At 34.7% G+C, this 22,032-nt stretch overlaps 1 protein-coding gene across 2 annotated transcripts in view; it reads left to right on the top strand.

Annotated features, from left to right (window-relative positions):
• The first annotated feature begins 12,354 nt into the window (after positions 1–12,354).
• The window catches only part of LOC127837834 (galactosylceramide sulfotransferase-like), a 29,880-nt gene continuing 20,202 nt past the window's right edge, over positions 12,355–22,032 (top strand). The window contains exon 1 of one of the 2 annotated variants that reach the window (XM_052365237.1): positions 12,355–12,496. In XM_052365237.1, the coding sequence (XP_052221197.1) occupies positions 12,384–12,496 (113 nt within the window). In that variant the 5' untranslated portion in view covers positions 12,355–12,383. Of the gene's footprint in view, positions 12,500–22,032 lie in introns of both variants that reach the window. The other variant, XM_052365227.1, reaches the window with a different exon arrangement.

Below are 22,032 nucleotides of genomic sequence, written 5' to 3'. Positions count from 1 at the left end.
AAGGGATATGCTAAAACTGAAAAAAATCATGAAACACGCAAGACATGTTAGGTATCTCAGATGCCGTGACCTCATGTATGATTCCAATCTCATCATAAAAGTACATATTTTACAATTCAGGGATTTAAAATCGTCCACAATTTGTTCAGAATAAAGTGCCGCATGGTATTGAACCGAGGCAAGGTCGCCATAGAACCACACCTGGTGGTTAAAGTAAGTCTGAGAGCGAAAGACGGGGCAGACATTTTACCCCATGTGATGGAGGCCTTAAGTCTCGATAACTCAGGCTGTGAAAATGTGCGAAGAAAACTGCAAAATAGTATGGACATGATATAAACTGTCACTGAATCTGGTGTCCGTAGCGAACTTATTGATTAATTGACTTATTGACTTATTGATTTAATGTTTATATTTAAAAAAAAAATATCCTTCGCCGTTTTGTTCAGGAGGTGTTGAACACAACACATCAACGTCACGCATGAAGCAATTAAAACAAGTTGAACATATAGAGTGATGAATGCTTCAAATGTATAATAATGTCTTGACCTGATATCAAATAAACTGTATATATCTATTAAACCAGTTAAGATTTAAAAAGTTTATCCGTTTTTTTTCTATCGTTGCGTTATTTCATATAATCGTTTTGTTAACATGTTCTGCTTATTTATTTATTTTAATCGTGTTCCAAGAAGAAATGACATCTCTGGGGAAGTACATTTTAAAAATTGGAAACAATATGTTTGTCATTAACTGGGTACTTTGCCGCCGTCTGGCTATGGGTTATTTTAAAATCAAACATTAAAAACTGCGAAAATTGTAACTTAAAGTTATATATCTAACCTATAGATCCGATTGAGCTACCAGTGTAGTTGTTCAAACAAAAAAACAACATAATACTTGTCAAAATAATTAGTTTAGACCTTAACAAAAACTTTGTTAATACAAAATATGTTCCTTTTGACAGTGTTGTTTAATTATGGGGAACAATCACACGAATTTCTCTCCGCAAAAATATCCGCATCGGTTAGTTCCCTTTGTACGTAAACCCTGTTTGGTAAGGAATATAGAAAACAGTCGTTTCTATTCACATATCGTATAGCCCGTTGTAGCGTATATGGATCACGATTTAACGGAAAAACTACATCGTAAACATACGCACGGGTGTGCATATGGTCTAAATTACATAAACATAAGCAAGAGTATGCTTTAGCGTGGAATAACCTTTATGGTTGAGCTTTAAAGTTGATTGATATATTAAGATATGAAGTTGATTTAGATATGGATATTTAAAGTTGATTGAGATATTGAGATTTGAATTTGATTGAGATATTGGGATTTGATTATGATTTAGATATTGGGACTTGAATTTGATTGAGATCTTGAGATTTGAATTTGATTGAGATTATATTGAGAGTTAAGTGTTTGGTATTGATATTTATGGTTGATACTATGATTAGAATTATTTCGGATTAATATTGAAAATTATCTGAGTATTGAGCATTTTACTGAGTATGTGTTTACTCTCTGTGTGTTAACTATGTAGGCTTTAGATCATTCATATTCAGTGACGGCGAGTTTTATTTAATTAAGTGAGACATTTACACCAATACCAACTCGGGGTTTTCCACACGGTGGATGTTCTTGAATTTTACTCTGTAGTTTCTATGGGCATTTGGTAAGGACAGACTATATGAGCCGCATTCTGAGAAAACTGGGCTTAATGCATGTGCGTAAAGTGTCGTCCCAGATTTGCCTGTGCAGTTCGCACAGGCTAATCAAGGACGACACTTTCCGTTTTAATGGTATTTTTCGTTTAAAGGAAGTCCCTTTTTACCGAAAATCTAGTTTAAACGGAAAGTGTCGTCCCTGATAAGCATATGCGGACTGCACAGGCTAATATGGTATGACACTTTACGCACATGCATTTAGTCCAGTTTTCTCAGAACACGACTCATATATGAACGTAACAAAATACTGCATGTGCATGCGCAACTCAAGAAATATGTTGTCGTCTGAATAGCACATTCTGGGGTAAATACGAGATAGCAAGTTGATAATCAGACATTACTTACTTCTATGCACGAGTAAATAGTAAGTTTATTGAATATGGGTTCAACAACTAGCGTTTTAGCTTGTTACTCTGTTGTAAGTGCAGAAAAGAGAATAAATTAATGGCCTCAGATATGCAAAATTGTAACGTGAAAACAGGACACCCTCGTCCAAGTTTTCAAAAACACAAGGGAGAGCTAGGGATCTCATAAAGGGCCAGCCAGATTAATCTCCCAGTTTCCCCAATCACAGAGTTTGAGCAGCAAGTTAAAGATAGGAGCTTTTATAGAGTTGTGCTCCATATACAACATGATCCTAAAATGGGAGGTATGGACAGGAAGCTAACAGTGGTAGGGATTTCGTAGACCATGCAAATCAAACCAATGGATAGTACTGTTACGAATTCAGAAGACTTACAATACATTTTTAGTTTTATTTTAAAAGAAAAATTGCAAAAACTAACAACAAATCTCATACCAGATGGTAATAATAGCAATGTTTAGTCAAGTATTAGAGTCGTGTTATGAGAAAACTGGGCTTAATGCATGTGCGTAAAGTGTCGTCCCAGATTAGCCTGTGCAGTCCGCACAGGCTTATCAGGAACGACACTTTACGCTTTTATGGTATTTTTCGTTAAAAGGAAATCCCTTCTTACCGAAAATCTTGTTTAGGCGGAAGTATCGTCCCTGATTAGCCTGTGTGGACTGCATAGGCTTATCTGGGACGACACTTTACGCACATGCATTATGCCCAGTTTTCTCAGAACACGACTTATTATTGATCGTAGTCAGATTCCAAGAAATAATACTCCAGCTTCCTGAGAACTATAGACTCGATCGATGATATGAACTGCCAATGTCATTTAAGAGACAATTCCTTTCAACAAAACTTTCATCCGGGAAAAGCAGGTTGTAAGTCCTTATGCAAGGCTGGATAGTAGATTCTAGAAATTTGAGACCGAAATGTTCGATATCTAAGAATGCAACGTCCTATATGGGTACTCGAAGCTGTTATATAGACAGGAAGGTACTGTTAGGGTATTGGTCAAATAGAGAAACGCTGCACGTAAAGAACCAGCTAGTCGAACACACAAATAGGCCAATTAAGGCATATTGTGGCCATGTTCATAAGAGCGCTGTAGTTGTAGATTCAAAACTTCATGAGGCCAAAAATCAAGTCGGATACCTGAAGAAAATGTTGTTTGTAAAGGAGAGAGCCAAAACTAAGGAAAACGGTAACATGTGATCGAAACCTGAGTCACTGCCATCCGAGCACCATTGTTAACTGGAGAACAAGACGTTGGAGGAGGATTCGATTCGATAATTTCAAAGACGGCAATTGTAAACAAACGCAGGGAAGAATTGCAGCAAGAAAAGCAGACATGCCTGTCAGCGCAAGAAAAACACTTAAAAGTATCATGCAGGGCATCTAGAAAAGCTCAAGGTCAGTCTTCAGATAGCGGAGGCAGTGGGGCAGCAGAGACGATTAATGCGCGGACGAGTGGTGGACCTTGAGAACAAATATGGTTGCCGGATATGACAACTGGTGGCAAATGGACGTGTTGAGCAGGTCGGAGAGTTGTCCATAATACTCCAGAACAAATTCAATGGATTCCCGAAGATAATTGAGAACACTCAGTCAAATAGCACTCAACAGGTGATGGCAGCTATATCGGATGTGAGCGAACACAACAAGGAGCTGGTAAACAAGTATCAGAAGGCGATGGAATTAAGGAACAAGTACTTTTATGAACTTGTTAAACTGATAGGCCATAACCAAGTGTTCCGTCGTGTGCACCTGCTGAGATTCAGTGGTTCCTAGGTGGGGAAAATCTTGACCCTATACCAGGACTTCAGAGGGAAGCAATGGTGAGGTGTAAACAGTTATTTAGTTTAAGTGTTGACTATGAACATTTAACTTTATTTTTAAATTGCGTTAGGTGAATATCATCAGTGTTTTATGTAAAATTTAAAATAAAGTCATTATATTCATTTATGTTTCTGTTAAGGGAAAGGGATGTAGAAGGACTGGTATCCTCCCTTCATTCCAATTATTACTCTTTAAATGTTAACTATTGTATATATATATTTCTCTTAAGTTAATTGGATATAACATTTAATACTTGTTGTCTTGTTATATGTTGTGGTCGATATATACTCATTTACTTGTATATTTTGCATCATGATATGATTATATATGTTAATTATATAAGTAATTGTATCTACTTGTACAGGAAACGTACGTCTCTGATAGTAGTGAGATAAGATTTCCGTCTCGTTCTCAGCCTGAGGTGTCACGTGTTTGTAATTCAAGCTCTTGCTCTTTGGCGCAATCCTGTACAAGGGTCTGGTATGTTAATAAAACGTTCATAACGTTTTAGGGTCAAAATAAAATAGATAAAATTTAAATTTCTAAGTTCTTGATAAGAGTTGATCCCTTTACGTATCGTTAGGTGTAAGACTTAGGAACCCGTACCCCTACAGTGTTAACATAAGCACGAACTTGCATAAGGGCGGAATACCTGCAGTGTTAACATACGCACGGGTTTACACTACGGCGGAATTACCTACCTTGTAAACGTTCGCACGAGCTTGTATTAGAGCGAAATACCATCAGTGTAAATATACGCACGAGCATGCTTTAGGGCGAAAACGTACGCAAAGGCTTACATAAGGGCGGAATTACCTGTATTGCTAACGCATACATAATCTTGCATTACATTTTGCATTGTTTTCAAAATAATATGTAAGATTTGTTCTTAAAAGGAAATGATGTTTACACAGCTAACCGATAATCATCTTCACATACTATCTCTGGCTAACATAGGAATCCTGAAATAGGAAATCCTTTGACTAATGTGCCTACAATAAATATTATGTTGATGAGTTATCCTGAAACAATACATTCCTTGTTTTTCGCGATTCCTGATTTAGGGTAATTGCGTAGCCGAAGCAATAGTTTGAATCCCAGTTGATATTGGGCATGCTACGCATTTAAGATCTAATACACCTTGTTTTCTGTAATTGGTATTGATTTGCCACTAATTCAAACAAAATTTATTTTGCTTGCGAATAACTAAGGTTGATACCAAGTTCTTAAAATCGGAATGAGCTTAGGTACTGATTTACGAACAAAATTGTTGAATCATTTATGCCAGCGGTTTCAGTTCTTCAACTATATTCATTCATCAATTGACATATAATGTGAATATCGTGTTTAAAAAAAGGAATAATTAAACGGATCGTATATAGAAAAAGTCATTTTTTGTTTGCGTTTTGTGTGCGTCGCCGCGACTGTCGCGCATAATATCGTGTATCGCTTCGTGTGTCGTGTGTTGCCGTTGATGAAAGAAGAGCGAGATTATAGATGGCACTATCCGGATTCCGTACATGTGTGTTATTATAGTCAAACATTGTAAGAGGCCAGGCTGTCCGCTATATAGAGAATACCAGGTTACTGGGACAATTATAAACTCTTACGAAATAAAACCACGGCACTAATTCGCAAAAGCAAGAAGGATTATTACAACAATGCTGTTAAAAATGGTTCTTGTACGGCACATATTTGGAAAAAAAAATGAAAATGATATCTAATAATGACAATGTTCAAAACTGCGGAGTAAATTTGCCAAATAAAATTTTAGTAAACGATGTGTATGCTGAGGACAAAAGTAGGACCCTAATTGCCTTAAATGAGCATTTTACATACATATCAAATATTGTTGATAAGCTTAAATTTCACGAATAAAACTTTGCTTATTTGAAGTTATATCTTGACAAATCCTTAAAACAGCATGAATTTTCTATATATTACATTATCCCTCTCGAAGTAAGTAAAATAATTGGCAATTTAAATGTTAAGGCTACGGGAATCGACGGGATCGGTGCAAATATTATAAAATACCGTGGAGAGCATATTGTTGTACCAATTACCTCTATAATTAATAATTGTATTCGTACAGGAATTGTCCCCTATTTGTTAAAAGAAGCGTATGTTCTACCCATATATAAAGGCTCAGACAGAGAGGACTGTAATAACTATCGTCCGATTTCAAGTTTGTCAACTATATCCAAAATATTCGAAAGACATCTTTCAAATGAATTGAAAGAATTCTTTCGAATAACAAATATGTTGAATAAACATCGGTCAGGGTTTAGAGAAAATCATTCTTGCCAAACAGCACTGATTCGACTTATTGATGAGTGGCTAAAAGATGTAGATAATGGTAATTGTATTGGTTCTGTTTTTATTGACATGAAAAAAGCTTTTGATTGAAATTCTGTTGTGCAAACTTAAACTCCATCACTTTTCGAATGTTACCTTGTCCCTTTTTCATTCTTATCTGAGTCAAAGACAACAATGCGTTGAACTAGGGACTAGTTTGTATACCCCTCTAACTATTAAGAGTGGTGTCTCTCAAGGTTTAGGCCCTCTCTTGTTTCTTATTTATATAAATGATAATGGATTATTATTGAACCAATCAGACATAGACTTGTATGCTGATGACTCGACACTATATGCTACAGGGGTCAATCAATCAGAAATTCAAACTAACTTACAAAATGATATTTATTCCATACAAAAATGGTGCACCCTCAATAACGATGATAAACCCTAATAAATAAAAATGCATGCTTATTAGCTCATTACAAAAAATTAAGAATATCAACCTTGATCTGAAAATAGATAATAATGCTATTGAAAATGTCACTAGCCATAAAATTTTAGGATTTTATGTTGACAAACATCTGCAATGGAAAGTACACATTGATAAAACATAATCTAAAACAAGAGCACCGCCTTGCGGGTGCAGACCGCTCATCTATTTTCTTTTTAAAGGTGAAGGGACTCTCATTTTCAATCACAAAGGATGGAGGGGTGGAGTGAAGAGGGGTGTAGGGGTGTAGACATTTATTACGTTATCTTCCAAAAATGCGGAAAAAAACGCAAAAAAAATGGGGGGGGGGTGGGGGGGGGGGATTCTTGGGTGCGATAGTTGGACGGTATTTCAAACATAAAATAATAAAAATAAATATTTGTGCTTTTTAACCGTTTCAAAAAAAAATTTGGGGGGGGGTGGGGTGGGGGTGGGGGGGGGGGTATAGTGTGAGGTGTGGTGGTAATTTGTGAGATGATCTTAAAAAGAAATTAGGGGGGGATTCGGGTGGGGGAGGGGGGTGGGGGATTCTTGGTTGCGATGGCTGGACGGTATTTCAAACATGAAATAATAAAAATAAATATTTGTGTTTTTTAACCGTTTAAAAAAATTAATTTGGGGGGGGGGGTGGGTGGGGGGGGTATAGTGTGAGGGTGTGGTGGTCATTTGTGAGATGATCTTTAAAAAAAAATTAGGGGGGGGAAGGGGGGAAGGGGGGGAAGGGGGGTAGGGGGGGCACGGGGGATGGTTTGGGTGGAGTCTATTGTGGTATGTCAGGTAGGAGTAGTTTTGTCAAAGTATCAATCAAATCTAATCATAAATAAAGAAGTTATGGCAATTTTAGCAAAATTTAATAATTTAAGGTAAAATTCAACTTGCCAGGTACAGTAACCTCATGATAGCATTAAAGTATTTGAAGTTTGAAAGCAATAGCCTTGATACTTAAGAAGTAAAGTGGATCGAAACACAAAATTTAACCAAATATTCAAAGTTACTAAGTAAAAAAGGGCCATAATTCAGTAAAAATGACAACCAGAGTTATGCAACTTGTCCTTTTACTGTACCCTTATGATAGTTTGCGAGTGTTCCAAGTATGAAAGCAATATCTATGATACTTTAGGGGTAAAGTGGACCAAAACACAAAACTTAACCAAATTTTCAATTTTCGAAGTATAAAGGGCCCATAATTTCGTCCAAATGCCAGTCAGAGTTACATAACTTTGCCTGCACAGTCCCCTTATGATAGTAAATAAGTGTTGCAAGTATGAAAGCAATAGCTTTGATACTGTAGGAATAAAGTGGACCTAAACACAAAACTTAACTAAATTTTCAATTTTCTAAGTATAAAAAGGGCACATAATTCTGTCAAAATGCCAGTCAGAGTTACATTACTTTGCCTGCACAGTCCCCTTATAATAGTTAGTAAGTGTTGCAAGTATGAAAGCAATAGCTTTGATACTTAAGGAATAAAATGGACCTAAACACAAAACTTAACCAAAATTTACAATTTTCTAAATATAAAAAGGGCACATAATTCTGTCAAAATGCACGCCAGAATTATCTAATTTTGCCTGCCCAGTCCCCTCATTATAGTAAGTAAGTGTACCAAGTTTGAATGCAATAGCATTGATACTTTCTGAGAAAAGTGGACCTAAACGCAAAACTTAACCAAAATTTTAAATTTTCTAAGTATAAAAAGGGCACATAATTCTGTCAAAATGCACGCCAGAGTTATCTAACTTTGCCTGCCAAGTCCCCTCATGATAGTAAGTAAGTGTACCAAGTTTGAATGCAATAGCATTGATACTTTCTGAGAAAAGTGTACCTAAACGCAAAACTTAACCGGACGCCGACGCCAACGCCAACGCCAACGCCAACGCCGACGCCGACGCCGACGCCAAGGTGATGACAATAGCTCTTTTTTTCAAAAAATAGATGAGCTAATAAGCAGTTAAATAACTCTACTAAAAAAGATATCAAATTATCTCACTTTTGATATGAAGAAATTATTTCATAATTCATATATTCTAACCTGTTTCGATTACTGTTGTACAATCTGGGGCAACGCTAATAAAACCAATTTAACAAAAGTGAATATTTTACAAAAACGCGCAGCGAAAGTCATTCTCCAAAAACCAAATAGAACACCATCAAAAGAATTGTATTTACAGCTTAATTGGCTCTCGTTTAATAATAGATGTAAATACCACACGGCAATCTTGATATATAAATGTGTCAACAATCAGACTCCAGTATTTTTAAATTATATTATAACTTTTTCTCAAAATCACAAATATAACTTAAGATCTGCCACCCATAACGATATTGTTGATACCAACGCGAATACAGGTTATAAGAAACGAGCTTTTTCATACCATAGGATGGATATTTGGAACAGTATACCAATTGGAATAAGAATGGCATGCTCTATCTCTTCTTTTAAAAGGCAATATAAAGCACATTTATTTTCTAATCAATAATATGTCATGTGTTGTTGTTGTTGTTTTTTCTAATCAATGATATTTCACGTGTGTCTGTCTAAAAGGCAAAATGTGTGTGATGTATTGGTGTAAGAAAATATTGTTTGAATATTTTAATTATTGTAGACCTATTTATGTATGTTATTTTAAGAAGGCCACATTATAAAAAGTATTGATTCATCTACATAATATGTATAATGTGTCATTGTCTTTATGTGTTACCTTCTGTAAATAAAGCTTTTATTATTATTATTATTCTTATTATTATTATTCTTCTTCTTCTTCTTATTATTATTATTATAATTATTATTATTATCTTTTTGTATTATATCAGGTAAGGCTTAGAATAATATAACGGCGAGGCTTGCCGAGCCGTTATTTTATTCGTGCCGAGCCTGATATATTACAAAAAGATCAGACAGTAACCTGTTTTTCTGTTTATCATACCTCTACGTTCCCGATTTTGAGGAAATAATGAAAAAAAATCGCTAAAAAGCCGCAGTTTTAGCGGGAAAGAATATGACTTTTATCGTTTGACGTGTTAGTAATGACGTCATGGGCACGCGCGCTTAATACTTGTAAAAATGTGTTTTGCAGTTTGTGTTGCAGTTTGTGTTTAAAATATATTACATCTTGATATCAAATTGTTTGTTTTGTTGAATCTGATTCGATTTTACTAAAAATGATTACTGCATTGTTTATTCTGAGTAATATGACCTCCTATCATTGACTAATATAAGAACTTCCTATTGACCATGATATTATATAAATATTACATGGCTGACAGGGTGACAGTAATTTTGTCAACTTGAGGAAATACTGTCAACCGAGGCGAAGCCAAGGTTGACAGTATTTTTCCGAAAGTTGACAAATTTACTGTCACCCTGTCAGACATGTAATATTTATTTTATTATACCGAATAAACTATTTAAAAATGAACAATTTATATGAACCATGAACAATTTTAATATTCAATAATTGAATTTAATTTCAGCAATGAACAACCATTAATATGTTGAGTGGTTCAGATTTATGGGCAGAGCAATATGAACTTCGCTTTATTCGGCACCGACCTAGTAATCAATTTATCCCATCAATTTTCTTAGTCGTCAATTATTTCTTTAAAAATATATTACAGAACCAGCTTTCCGTATTTTATTTTCATCACTTGATTACGCAATTTATGACGTACTTGTGTGGCGTCATTTCGGTGACGAAACATTTTGGGACAACAATATGGACGTGGTGGGGTTTTTTTAACAGTAAAATATTTGTTTAAAGCATCAAACGAATCCAAAACGTATTTCGGATTGTGTGTTTGTCATGCATAACACCTTAAGAACAGACACTGGAAGCGTAAAAGTTGCCTTTGAGGTAAGCGTGTCGTTTATACTAAATTGATTTTCTTTTCGACTCCTGTCAAAGCTTAAATAATGACATTAATCTATTCTACAGCACAGTTTCAGCTGCAATCGATATTTTAATTATCCAAATACAACGGACACGCAAAACTGCGTACTGCGCATGCGCGAATGGGACAGTATAATTTTCGAACATTCCGCACGTGATTGCTAAGGCAGCGGGATACAGTATTTTTTTGTCAGTAAATGTTTTCCCGCTGGTGGCACGTGATTGCTATGGCAGCGGGATACAGTATATTTTGGACAGTAAATTTATTCCCGCTGGGTCTGACAGTATTTCTATGTCACGATGGCCTATGGGAGTTTAGCATTGTAAATAAAAGTGAGGTATAATAATAAAAAATATATAAGGCAACGTTATATCAGGCAGATATCAATGTGGTGGTATGATAAACAATCACGCAAGGTTTTGTGGTCTTATTATGTATCTCTTGACCAGACTGTGAGATGCGCAGACTGGGCTATAGCTATGCTGGCCGCATATGGCATTAGATACATTTTCGTATGACGTCTTTAAAAATTTCATCGCGTATTGTAACTTACACAATTTTGCACGATGCTTTTCGATTTAGTATTGAATTCAAACTTATTTATAGCAAACTGGCAAATAAGGGTAGCCTATTTAGGCGTTGAGTAACGATTTCCAGACGGGCTGAGCGAGTACAGCAAACATTTGTGGCTAAATAATTAAAAGAATTTCATCTTTTTGTGAAACTAGACTACCGGGATATTTCGGTAGTGTTCGTTTTCTCATCTTAACAGCAAACCTGTGTAATCAATTGTTATCGATAGTCTATTAAGTGACCGAGTCAAGACCCTGAAATTATGCGAGATGGATTGTAACGCGTAATTGTAACTGGGCCACAATTTGTGTCTAAGTGTTGAGCATGCAGAGAGTAGTCCGGAATTCCTTACACTGAACAGTATATTAACATCCTTTACGCTGTGCACAGACAGAGTGATGTGGCAAAAGTTCAGCGTATTTCTCTCTTATCAGCCAATTAAATATTCAAATGTATTCATCCTGGTCCGCTGGCTTTATGTAAAGTTTATTAAAGGTGGACAGCTGGGTACAACAGCTATGCCGAAAGAAGCGCATCGGAGTTTTGTACTGATGTTTAGATCAGAGACTGCTTGACACCGTGTAAACTGCTAGGTAAGTAATGCATCAACAACAAAGTACGGCTCAACACCGTTGTCTTTATGACTAGCGAATTCGTGAGTATAAAAAGTATTGCTCACAAGTTTATTATTTATCTATTTTCATCAATTATCGAATTGTATATACCTATATAAAAAGTTTTGTCAAGAGTATTCCCATCATGTAATAACATTCTTAGTGTGATAGGTATTCAATATCCCAACGATATTCATTTCAAAAGATGGTGATTGCAAATTTTATGTTATATTAACTGGTTCTCATAATGCAATGTTCATCATATTTTATATACTTTCAAAACGTATACAACTGGACATGACATCAATAGAATTATAACAGTTCACTCACATCTCGACTTGTGCCTAAAGACGCATTCTTATAACATTTCAATGCGTTGTCCTTATTTCAAATTTGCGATTTAAAAAGAGATAACTTACTTTTGAAAAAGGAGATGCGTCCAAATTTATGCAATATTGAACAACTGTATCGCCTCCAGCGCTTTGATTACGTGTCTTGGCCTCAGCACAAACGGTCCGCTGCGTAACGAACGGCAACTCTGTTGACAGCTTCGGTAAGGAGTTACGCAGCATGTTATTTATTTATAAACAATACGAGAAATGGCTCAAAGAGGAAAGTCAAAAATAAAATATGTTTTGTTCTTGATTTTAAAACAACCCGATAAGAAAACAACGAGTAACGATGGTGAAGTAAGAAAGAAAAAGCTTAGCAGGTGGTAAGTGATTTTAATTGTATTTTTGTTTGTAGGTCATTTAGTGAAGTATTCAACGTTGCTTACTGTAGTGTTAGTCGCAATACATGTGCGTGTGACCTACATATGAAGGAGTCGAAAATCAATACGCGAAGAAGTAAGATGAATATGCGAAATTCGTATTCACACTCTTGTGGCTACAGAACATATCATTCAGGTTATGTTTCCAGTTAATGAAAAATGAAATGTTTAGTGTAATAGTATCATTTCTCCCTACGCGACTAATTACGTGTTCTGTACACAGTTAAAAAATCAAAGACGCTTTTATTTTAGCGTCGTATTAGTTTTAAATATATGCATTTAAGATATGCACGCGGTGAAACATTTGGCGAATTTTATATTGTTGATATTTACAGGAACTTCAAACCATGTGATTAGAATTCCGCAACTTTAACTTAGCTTAAATTTACTCGAAGAATAAACAAAATAATTGTAAATATATGTAGGCCTAGGTGAAACTGAGATTGCGCTATTTGATAAGGCATGAATTCAAGATCAAACGTTAAACGGGAATTTAACCGAGGTCGCTTTGTTGAGAAGTGTATTTACCAACCAGTGCGCTAACTGCACAGCCAACAGTTCTAGCACAACCATGGTAAATTTGTTTGAACTGGATGGCAATTCTACAGGCATTCATTATATACTATGGTTTCTTTATTAAATCAATACCTGACATTAGTGGAATAAGTTTACATACATGAAATGGAGCAACCTGAAATGAATCCTTATTTACTGTATGATAAATTGACATCGACTTATTATTTCCGTTGTGAGTTAAAACATTAAATGATGTACTGTAATAGTTTTGCTTTTCATTTTTTGAGAGTTAATTACAGCTCGTTGTATGATAGTATTATGACTCGGGGAACTTAAGTTATTTTATAAACATTTATAGGCATTCAAATCCTATGAGATTTAAATAGTATATGTCTTCAAATTTCGACGATATTAAACGAACTTCTTTGTTAGAAAATATTTGAAAGACCTGGGTTGTGTTAGAAGTGCGACAGCTGGTATACATAATGATAATATTAATGTGCATGATTTACATATCAACTCTCTAGTATTTGTAATTCACGTGTCTGTCTTTGGATGTGTGAACGTGTCTGTGTTAAACAAAATATATTATTATATTCTTGCTAGTTGGTCATTAGTTTAAATAGTAATTTTCTATAATTCACCCACTTGTTCCGCTTGGATGCCAGCTTAATTAAAGGGAATGTCCAACAGATTTTGGCATGTATTAAAGCTTGTCATTAACTGCTAAAATGCTTTATATTGATAAATTTAAACATTTGAACTAAAAATCCCAGTAAAAAATAAGAATACAAATTTAAAAAAAAAGAAATAAACGTAAACCTCCACAGGGCTCGAACCACTGACCCCTAGTGTCATGGAGTAAAATGTATTCCTACTTTACCACTCGACCATTCATGCTCACGACTAATGCGGAGGTATTTTTTTAGCTATATACAATCCTCGTAGTTCCCCAAAATATCGATTCGCGTCGAACGACGCTTATGACTGTTGGACAGTCTCTTTAATATCCGAGAAATGTTTACAAATAGTACGCGGCATTATTTCAAGTTTTTTGTGTGGTTACATGGTCGATCTCGCCCATACGGTAAATACATGTACAGCGGCACGTAAGCGGTTTATATTCCTCGTCTTAGGTGATTTAAACAATTTGTATTTGGGCTGCGATTTACCTCAGAGAACAAAAGTACGCTCATGGCATACTCCCGATAACTTTGAAAAGAAACGCTCTTATCAGATTCGTCAACCGCGACTATTCTCAAAGCAGTCAAAGAAACAATTGATAAAATTGTACCCCCCCCCCCCCCCCCCCCTGTACGTTGATAATCCAAACTGAGTAGGATAATTCAAACTGAAGAGAAAATGGCGACAGAAATAAAGACTCCAGTCATTTATTTCTAAGAACACGTTTATTTGAGGTAAGTTGTGACATAATAAACGTTTCTTTTTGATAAAATGTTATTTGCCGGATACAATGAGCTAATAAACCCATAACAATTAAACACAATTTCATCGAAATAAAATGAATATGTTTGAAAATTTGGAAAAAGTAAATAAAATTGTCGAAAGTTTTAGGCCAAAAACAATTGTAATCGAATGTTTTAAATGTTTTAATGCTTGGACTTATGTATTAACCTGTCGTATATGTATGTAATAAATTTGATTGGCGTAAATGCTCGACAACGCAATATATTCGTATTTGTTTGGAACAAGAATATACAAATTGGATAATGACCTAACTAGTGTATGGATAATTCCAAACTAACATTAGGAAGTTGATGGATTATGACCAAACTGCAAGATATCTTAATGTAAAGAAGCACTCTTGTAAAATATTTCGACATTTATTTATTTTCTGACAACAAAAGCATATATATTTCATAAACCTGTATTCACATGTTGAAAATAAATAAGCATTTTCATACGAATGCCTCTATTAGTCTGGTCCTACCACGTAGCGAAATAAAGCCAATACTATGTGTCCATGCCCCGGCTTTAAAACTATTTGCCACCAGTTTAAAGGAGCGAATCGACGGAATTTCCCTATATAATGAAGTATCAAATCTTCGAAATTACAAAAATTCCAAATTTTATTAACATAAAATCGGAAGGAATAATACGTAATTGATGAAATCGGAAAGAAACTAGTTAAATGTCAACAAATATTATTCAAACCAAGGTTTCAATAGGGTTCAAAGTCATTCCATATAGAACTCGCAAGCTTTCTATGCTAAAATACCGTTAATAGTGACTGCCGTTTATCGTCTGTAAGCATGCGCATAGCGGGGTACTGTACAATTCACTCGTTAATATTTTACTACTACTACTTCAATTTTCCCTCGCCGGCGAAAAGGGTCACGGGGATTTTTTTTTATTGTTATTAAAATACATTATTTACAGAAGATTTTTAATATCTATGTCTGTGTATTAAGGCATCATTAAATATGTTCTTTTCAATGTGTAAATATATTTCGGAAAGTAAAATGCTATACTAGCCGTCGATATGCCCCTTAAATATGTGTGTACCATTCGATGCAATCTTTCTGATATAATGTATAATGAATCAGATCAGTAATGCCTCAAATAATTTTCGAAACCTCTAATATGGTGACAAATACATGAATCAGCGAGGCAAGTGCAGCTTCGAATCTCTTTAAATCAAGTAATTTATTAATAAGTAGGGACATTGCTCGATTTCTATGCTTTTCAAGCTATAATAATGACAATAATAATAATGATAAAAAAATAAAAATAAAATAATAATAACTTTATTTCATGAAGAATTCACATTAAGAAATAATTTATTTTTTACAATGTGGTCTTCAGTAAAAAAATACAAGTATAATAATAACAAATAAATGAATGTTGATGTTCTTTGAAAGTATTTTTTATATTCCATTGTACACAATGTGTGAGTTTTTGGTTATTAATAGTTGTTCTCAAAGAATAATATATAACCTGTCTTTGGAAAACATGTTCAATATATCGCAGTTTGTGAATTATCCATTTTGAGTTTGGTTATTATCCACAGAAATTGTCATATCAGTTTGGATTTATCCATAAACTTTTATACCCGTCCTGCAAACACATGATTTTAACACAGAAACACATTAGGCGTTAAAAGTAAAATTTGAAAGGAAATTCATGATATAATTTGGCATATCTCTGTTACAGTTTCGTTCGCTTTTTTGTCAATTAACGTGTAAATAATTGATCACATAGGTCGCATTTCATGAAAATTAGCATTTTCCAAAGACAAATTTATCGTTTTTACTAGAAAACTATTAAATCATTGCAACAATCAAAACGCATGTGTGTGTCAGACATTCATTATCACATGTGTAGATCAATTACGTCCTTATAGTTACTATATTAGCAGAAATGATCAAATAACCTACCTTTCAGTTTCAGTTTCGGCCGACTTTTTTTCTTCAGTTTGAATTATCCAACTCAGTTTGGATTATCGACGTACAGGGGGTGGGACCTGTGTGCATGAATGTGTTTTCTGTTTATTCTCCTTTAGAACCACGCTGTTAAATGGTCGTCGCATTGTTATGTAAACCATATCAATCACACAGCTTGGACATTTTAACCTTTATGCACAAGAGGATTTAAAGCAGGATGTGTCCCATTAACATTTATGTTAATTGTATGTAAAATAGGTATAACTGTTTGTGGTACATTATTATTTTCGAAGGAACCGTAAGACGTCTTAAATAGGACGGGTTAAATAATGTACTCGTTTCTTTTAATTTGTCATAATTATATTACCATAACTTATTTTGTTTCTACGTCGCTGCGTGCTGATTTGAGCCTAACAATGCAAAAAATGTGATTTTTCCATGTGCGACGAGTGTAACTATGCGCATCATGGTTGCCGTGGTGTAATAGATATGTTGTCCGCCTAGCCACCTGGAGGTCACGGGTTCGATTCCAACTGTGGGAGCGTTCTTTATATCCTCCCCCCTCCCCCCCCCCAAAAAAAAAAACAAAAAAAAACACCCAGTACTGGTTCTAGGCCCAGGAAACGGACTCGAGGGCGTTTCAATAAGCCTGAGGCTTTCGATGCAATCGAACTAAAATAAATAGGTTTTAACTTACTATGTGCATCCGCCCAGACTGGTCAAAGTCCCCCAATGAGACTACGAAACAATTCTGGATTTTAAGCGAACAGTGTAGCTCCTTACCAGACGGCGAGATGGCGAATGCTGGTTTAGAGCTACGTTGGTCGCATATGGAAGAGGACCGATTTTTGCATGACGTGTCTTAAATTCTCTCTCAGCTGATCTGTTTATATATAAAAGGGATCCGGACTCACACAGTGTGTGAACAATGGACCATGTAGAATAACAGACTTATCAGCTTATCTCCGTAAATATTGTAGCTTATATGAAATAAAACTAAGCAGTCAGGAATGTTATTTGATGACTTTCAGTATGCGTTATTGCTTAGATATATCACTTGAATTTAACATGTTATTGGTTTGTTCTGTACCTAGTTTGTCATATGGAAAACGCTTATAAATAATGGGCCTGTTTAAGTTTTGTTATTGCTATTACGTAGTGAATAATAACGTAGTGATGGGCAAGATGTAACAAGATATATATTGGGAAAACATCTAACTAGAAGATGCTTTAGCTACTCTGTGACAAATATGTTTAATGTCAAAAAGACCAATACTCTTTGACAAGTACCAATAGACTTTGCAAAATACACATTTCCCAAAATTGGCTCGTAACTTCGGAAAAGATATATAGTCAAACCATTGAAATAACCGTCTTGACTACGACATGTGTTAAAACAGGAGTCTCCGTATGGCTACTCATCAAGCGTAATCGGTGAAACAGTAAAAGCTTGTCATCCATAATTTGCTAATTTTAGTTGACCTGCTGTTTTTCTGGTGATTAAATATATCAAACTGTGGCCTATATTGGCTTACGTAAATATCATGTAAACATGCGAACAGATCCCATTTACCTTTTGTATTATCGCGATGTATATAATTTATTATAAACGTTACATTAACCAAAATAAATTATGATACATTTTCATCCCATTATAAAAGATTCACTTAAATATCCAAAATAATACTATGAAAATAAATTATCGATATGATTTGTGGGCAAACCCTCAAACACCATGTCAATGTTGTTGGAATTAGCTATGAGCAATTGTGTTTACTGTATAAAAACTTGTGTCTTATTCTGAGAAAACTGGGCTTAATGCATGTGCGTAAAGTGTCGTCCCAGATTAGCCTGTGCAGTCCGCAAAGGCTTCTCATGGACGACACTTTTCGCTTTTATGCTATTTTTAGTTTCAAGGAAGTCCCTCCTTACCGAAAATCAAGTTTAGGCGGAAAGTGTCGTCCTTGATTAGCCTGTGCGAACTGCACATGCTAATCTTGGACGACACTTTACGCACATGCATTATGCCCAGTTTTTTCTCAGAACACGACTCATTTAACCGGCTGATAAAAGTGTGGCAACTGACTGGTGAATTATATGTTGTTGTTGTTTTCTGGCCGAAAACTGTTCCACATAATGCGCATTTTATTATTCTTATTTCATTAAAACTAAGCAAAGAAATGTAACTTGGTTCAAGGAGCATGCTTCATATGTGAGCATCGCTCTTGGAAAACCGTGCTTAATGCATTTAAGTAGTGTCGCCAAATATTAGCATGTGCACTCCGCAGATAGCAATATTCAATAAATGAGGAAATTGTCGTCCTTTATTAGCCTGTGCGAACTGCACTGGCCAATCTGAGACAACACTTTCTGCACATACATAACGGCCCGTTGACCCAGAGAGAGGCTCGTTTGCTTTCAGTAGTTTACTGTCAGAGAGGACAGATTGTTTTTCATGAATATAAATCAAACACATTACCACTTCCTTCACGTAAAACGCGTGTTCAAGTGTGATAAATTATCTCGTGCCATTTTAAATGTCGTACTAAACGTGCATCTTATGTCATTAGCTGTCAACCATTTTTAATCAATATAAGTTCTACGGCATTGTATTGTAGTGAAAAGAATTAAGTATTCGACAGTCGAGTTGTGATATTTTCATACATTATTGTATAGGTTTTATTAAAATTATCGCTTATTCAAGATTGTTATCTTTTATATTTCATTATTTCAATGCCTTAAGCCAACTTCTTTCCATTTTGCCATCGGTGATTTAATAATATTAAATTTATGTTATGTACATGTATAAAAACTACATTTGGATCTTTCTGTAGTATAGTTTTATTGGAATGTTAAGAAGGCATTTTTAAATTAAACTTATACGTATGTCGCACAAACGATAAATGTGTTGTTGGTTGTTTTTGTTTTAATTAAATTGACCTTAACCAAATTTAAGTAAACAAGTATCCGTTACAAATAAATAAATTAAAAGGAAAAAAAAGAAATATCAAAAAGGTTATATACAAACTCATACAGTGATTTTTAGAACTGTATCGGAACTGTAATGAACTTCGTGTCACATCGCCTTATTGAGCCGAACGTTGTCCTGAATATGTGCGTAAAGCAACAAAAATTCGATAAAAAAAGATCTACGACTCAGTTTATCAAATATCTCTGTTGTTGTTTCGTTTAACGAGACGTCCCGTTTCGAATCCGCGGCAGGGACACTTAACTTAAAATCGTTTATATACACATATAAACATTAACCCATTTATGCCTAGCGTCTAGAAAAAAGGCCTTGGCATACGGCGTAGACCCAGATGAGACGCCGCAAATAATGCGGCGTCTCATCAGGGTCTGCGCTGTTTGCTAAAAGGAATTTCTGTTAGAAATATTCAAAAATATAGAAATACATATTCTAGACTTCCCTAATATTTGAAATAAATTAATCCAATTTACAAGGATGGGAGAGTCCACTAGGCATAAATGGGTTAAATAAGATATATAAAAAAAACGGAAAGTCACTTAATTTACTCAGTCACATTTTCTCCTTGCTTTTAAAGGGGCCTTTTGACAGATTTTGGCATGTTTTGAAGTTTGTCATTAAATGCTGTATATTGATAAATGTAAACATTAAATTTTAAAAGCTCCAGTAAAAAATCAAAAATAAAATTTAAAAAAGGAAAAAAAAGTAGCCCTTAGAAGGGCTCGAACCAGTGACCCCCGGAATCATGAAGTAAAAACGCATCAGCCGACTGAGCTATCCTGCCAAGCATACATAGCGTGCGTATTTTATACGTTATATAAGCAATCTTCGTAGTTTCACAAATTTAAACGACAACAACAGATCTCTCCAAATTATTCAATCATTTCGCGTTGCAACGCTTTATAATTTTTAGGTTTTTAAATCGTCAAAAGATGCATATAATGGCTATATTAGACCATGGCAAATGTACAGTAATACTGTTTCCTCACAAATATCATAACTAAACCGAAAATTTGCGAATCCCCTAACATCTTTTTTCAATTTTGTCAATTTACTAAAACGTGAAAAGTTCACTTTAAATTATGGACAACCGTTATTGAATACGTATGCGTATGTAAGTAATTTAATCTTGATCTGCGAAGGTACTATGAAAGCATACTGTTTGTTCCAATACGAGTTGACCATGAACTATCCACCATTTTCACAAAATTAAACGCACGTTTGCTCAATTTGAATTGCCTATTCTTTATAGGCAAACTAGGTTATTATAAATTTCATTTCTTGTGTGAGTAATTTGAACTATTTTGGGCCCGATTGTGTCCGTTAAAAAAATGTTGTTCTGCACAGTTTAATATAGTTGTATAGCATATACGATAGACTGCACTGGTTTATGTAACATCTTCGATTCTCATCTGCATCATGGTTGTTGGCATTTTCATTTGTGGAAATCTTAGACGTCCTTGTATGAGAAACTGCGACATAAAATTATTGCAGTAAAACTAAAAAAAATTATACTGTTCGATTTGTAATACTTTGTTATCTGTTTAAATCAATGATACATCATAAAAGCTTCTACCCTATATGTGTACTTTTTATTCTATTGCTGTTTTTTTTCTTTGAAAAATAACGAGGGATTGTTTTTTGTTTTGGTTGGGGGTGTCCGAGGGTGGTAACATAACTGTTGTGCTTATATTTTTTAATAACACTCGTGTCATCGTATATATTATCATAAATGCATCTTCGTATATTTATGTAAACATATATACCTTATAAGTCTTGCGTTATTGAAATTATGTTGATTAGAGTGAAAATTGTAAATAAATGGTTCGCTAAAATGATGTAAACAAATCAAGTGTTTGGTAACTTTGAAAGTCTCAGAAACCTTAGTTGTTCGGTTGTTTTTTTTTTCCAACTTTGGGTGCAAAATATCACAGCATTAGGGAAACATTGAAAGAAAGAACACAATTACATTTTTATTACAACTTAAAATCCTTAAACTTGTGTAATAGGTAGATCGTATGTAAGTACATAATTATACCGTGCGTCAAGGACTTTGGAGTACTTTTCATTTTGAAAAGCACACGTTTAACCAACTTTAAACCAATATAAATTTTTATATAATGGCCCAAAGTTCATAAACATTTAAATTGCTTTATCAAGTACAGGCGTATCTTAACATTCAAATTGCTTTATTGAGTACACGCGGATCTTAAATCGTTGCGATACTTATGTTAATCGTAGAATTAATATTACAAAGTTTCGTATCGGTTATTGCCAGTTGAAAGCTGTGCGAAACGCTTTTGAGTAAATAACAGTTCAATGCAAAGATAATACTTTACTCAAGTCTTTGGCATGATCGAATGCAACAAGCATTGCCTAAATCGGGGATATACAAATGTGGAATTTGGTTATTGATGAGGCAATACAATCGCAAAACAATTTTGTGGTTTTATTAGCAAGAGTTTAGAATAATGCGTTTTCGCATTCTTTAGCATTTATTGTCTTGAAAAGATGATAAAAGATAATATACACCAGATAAAATTAATTGTTTGAAAGCGCTGCGATAAAAG

The sequence above is a fragment of the Dreissena polymorpha genome, chromosome 1 (genome assembly GCF_020536995.1).
Source record: "Dreissena polymorpha isolate Duluth1 chromosome 1, UMN_Dpol_1.0, whole genome shotgun sequence".
Classification (NCBI taxonomy): Eukaryota; Metazoa; Mollusca; class Bivalvia; order Myida; family Dreissenidae; genus Dreissena; species Dreissena polymorpha.
Note: the sequence above shows the minus strand (reverse complement) of the source record. Positions and strands in the feature narration are given on the sequence as shown.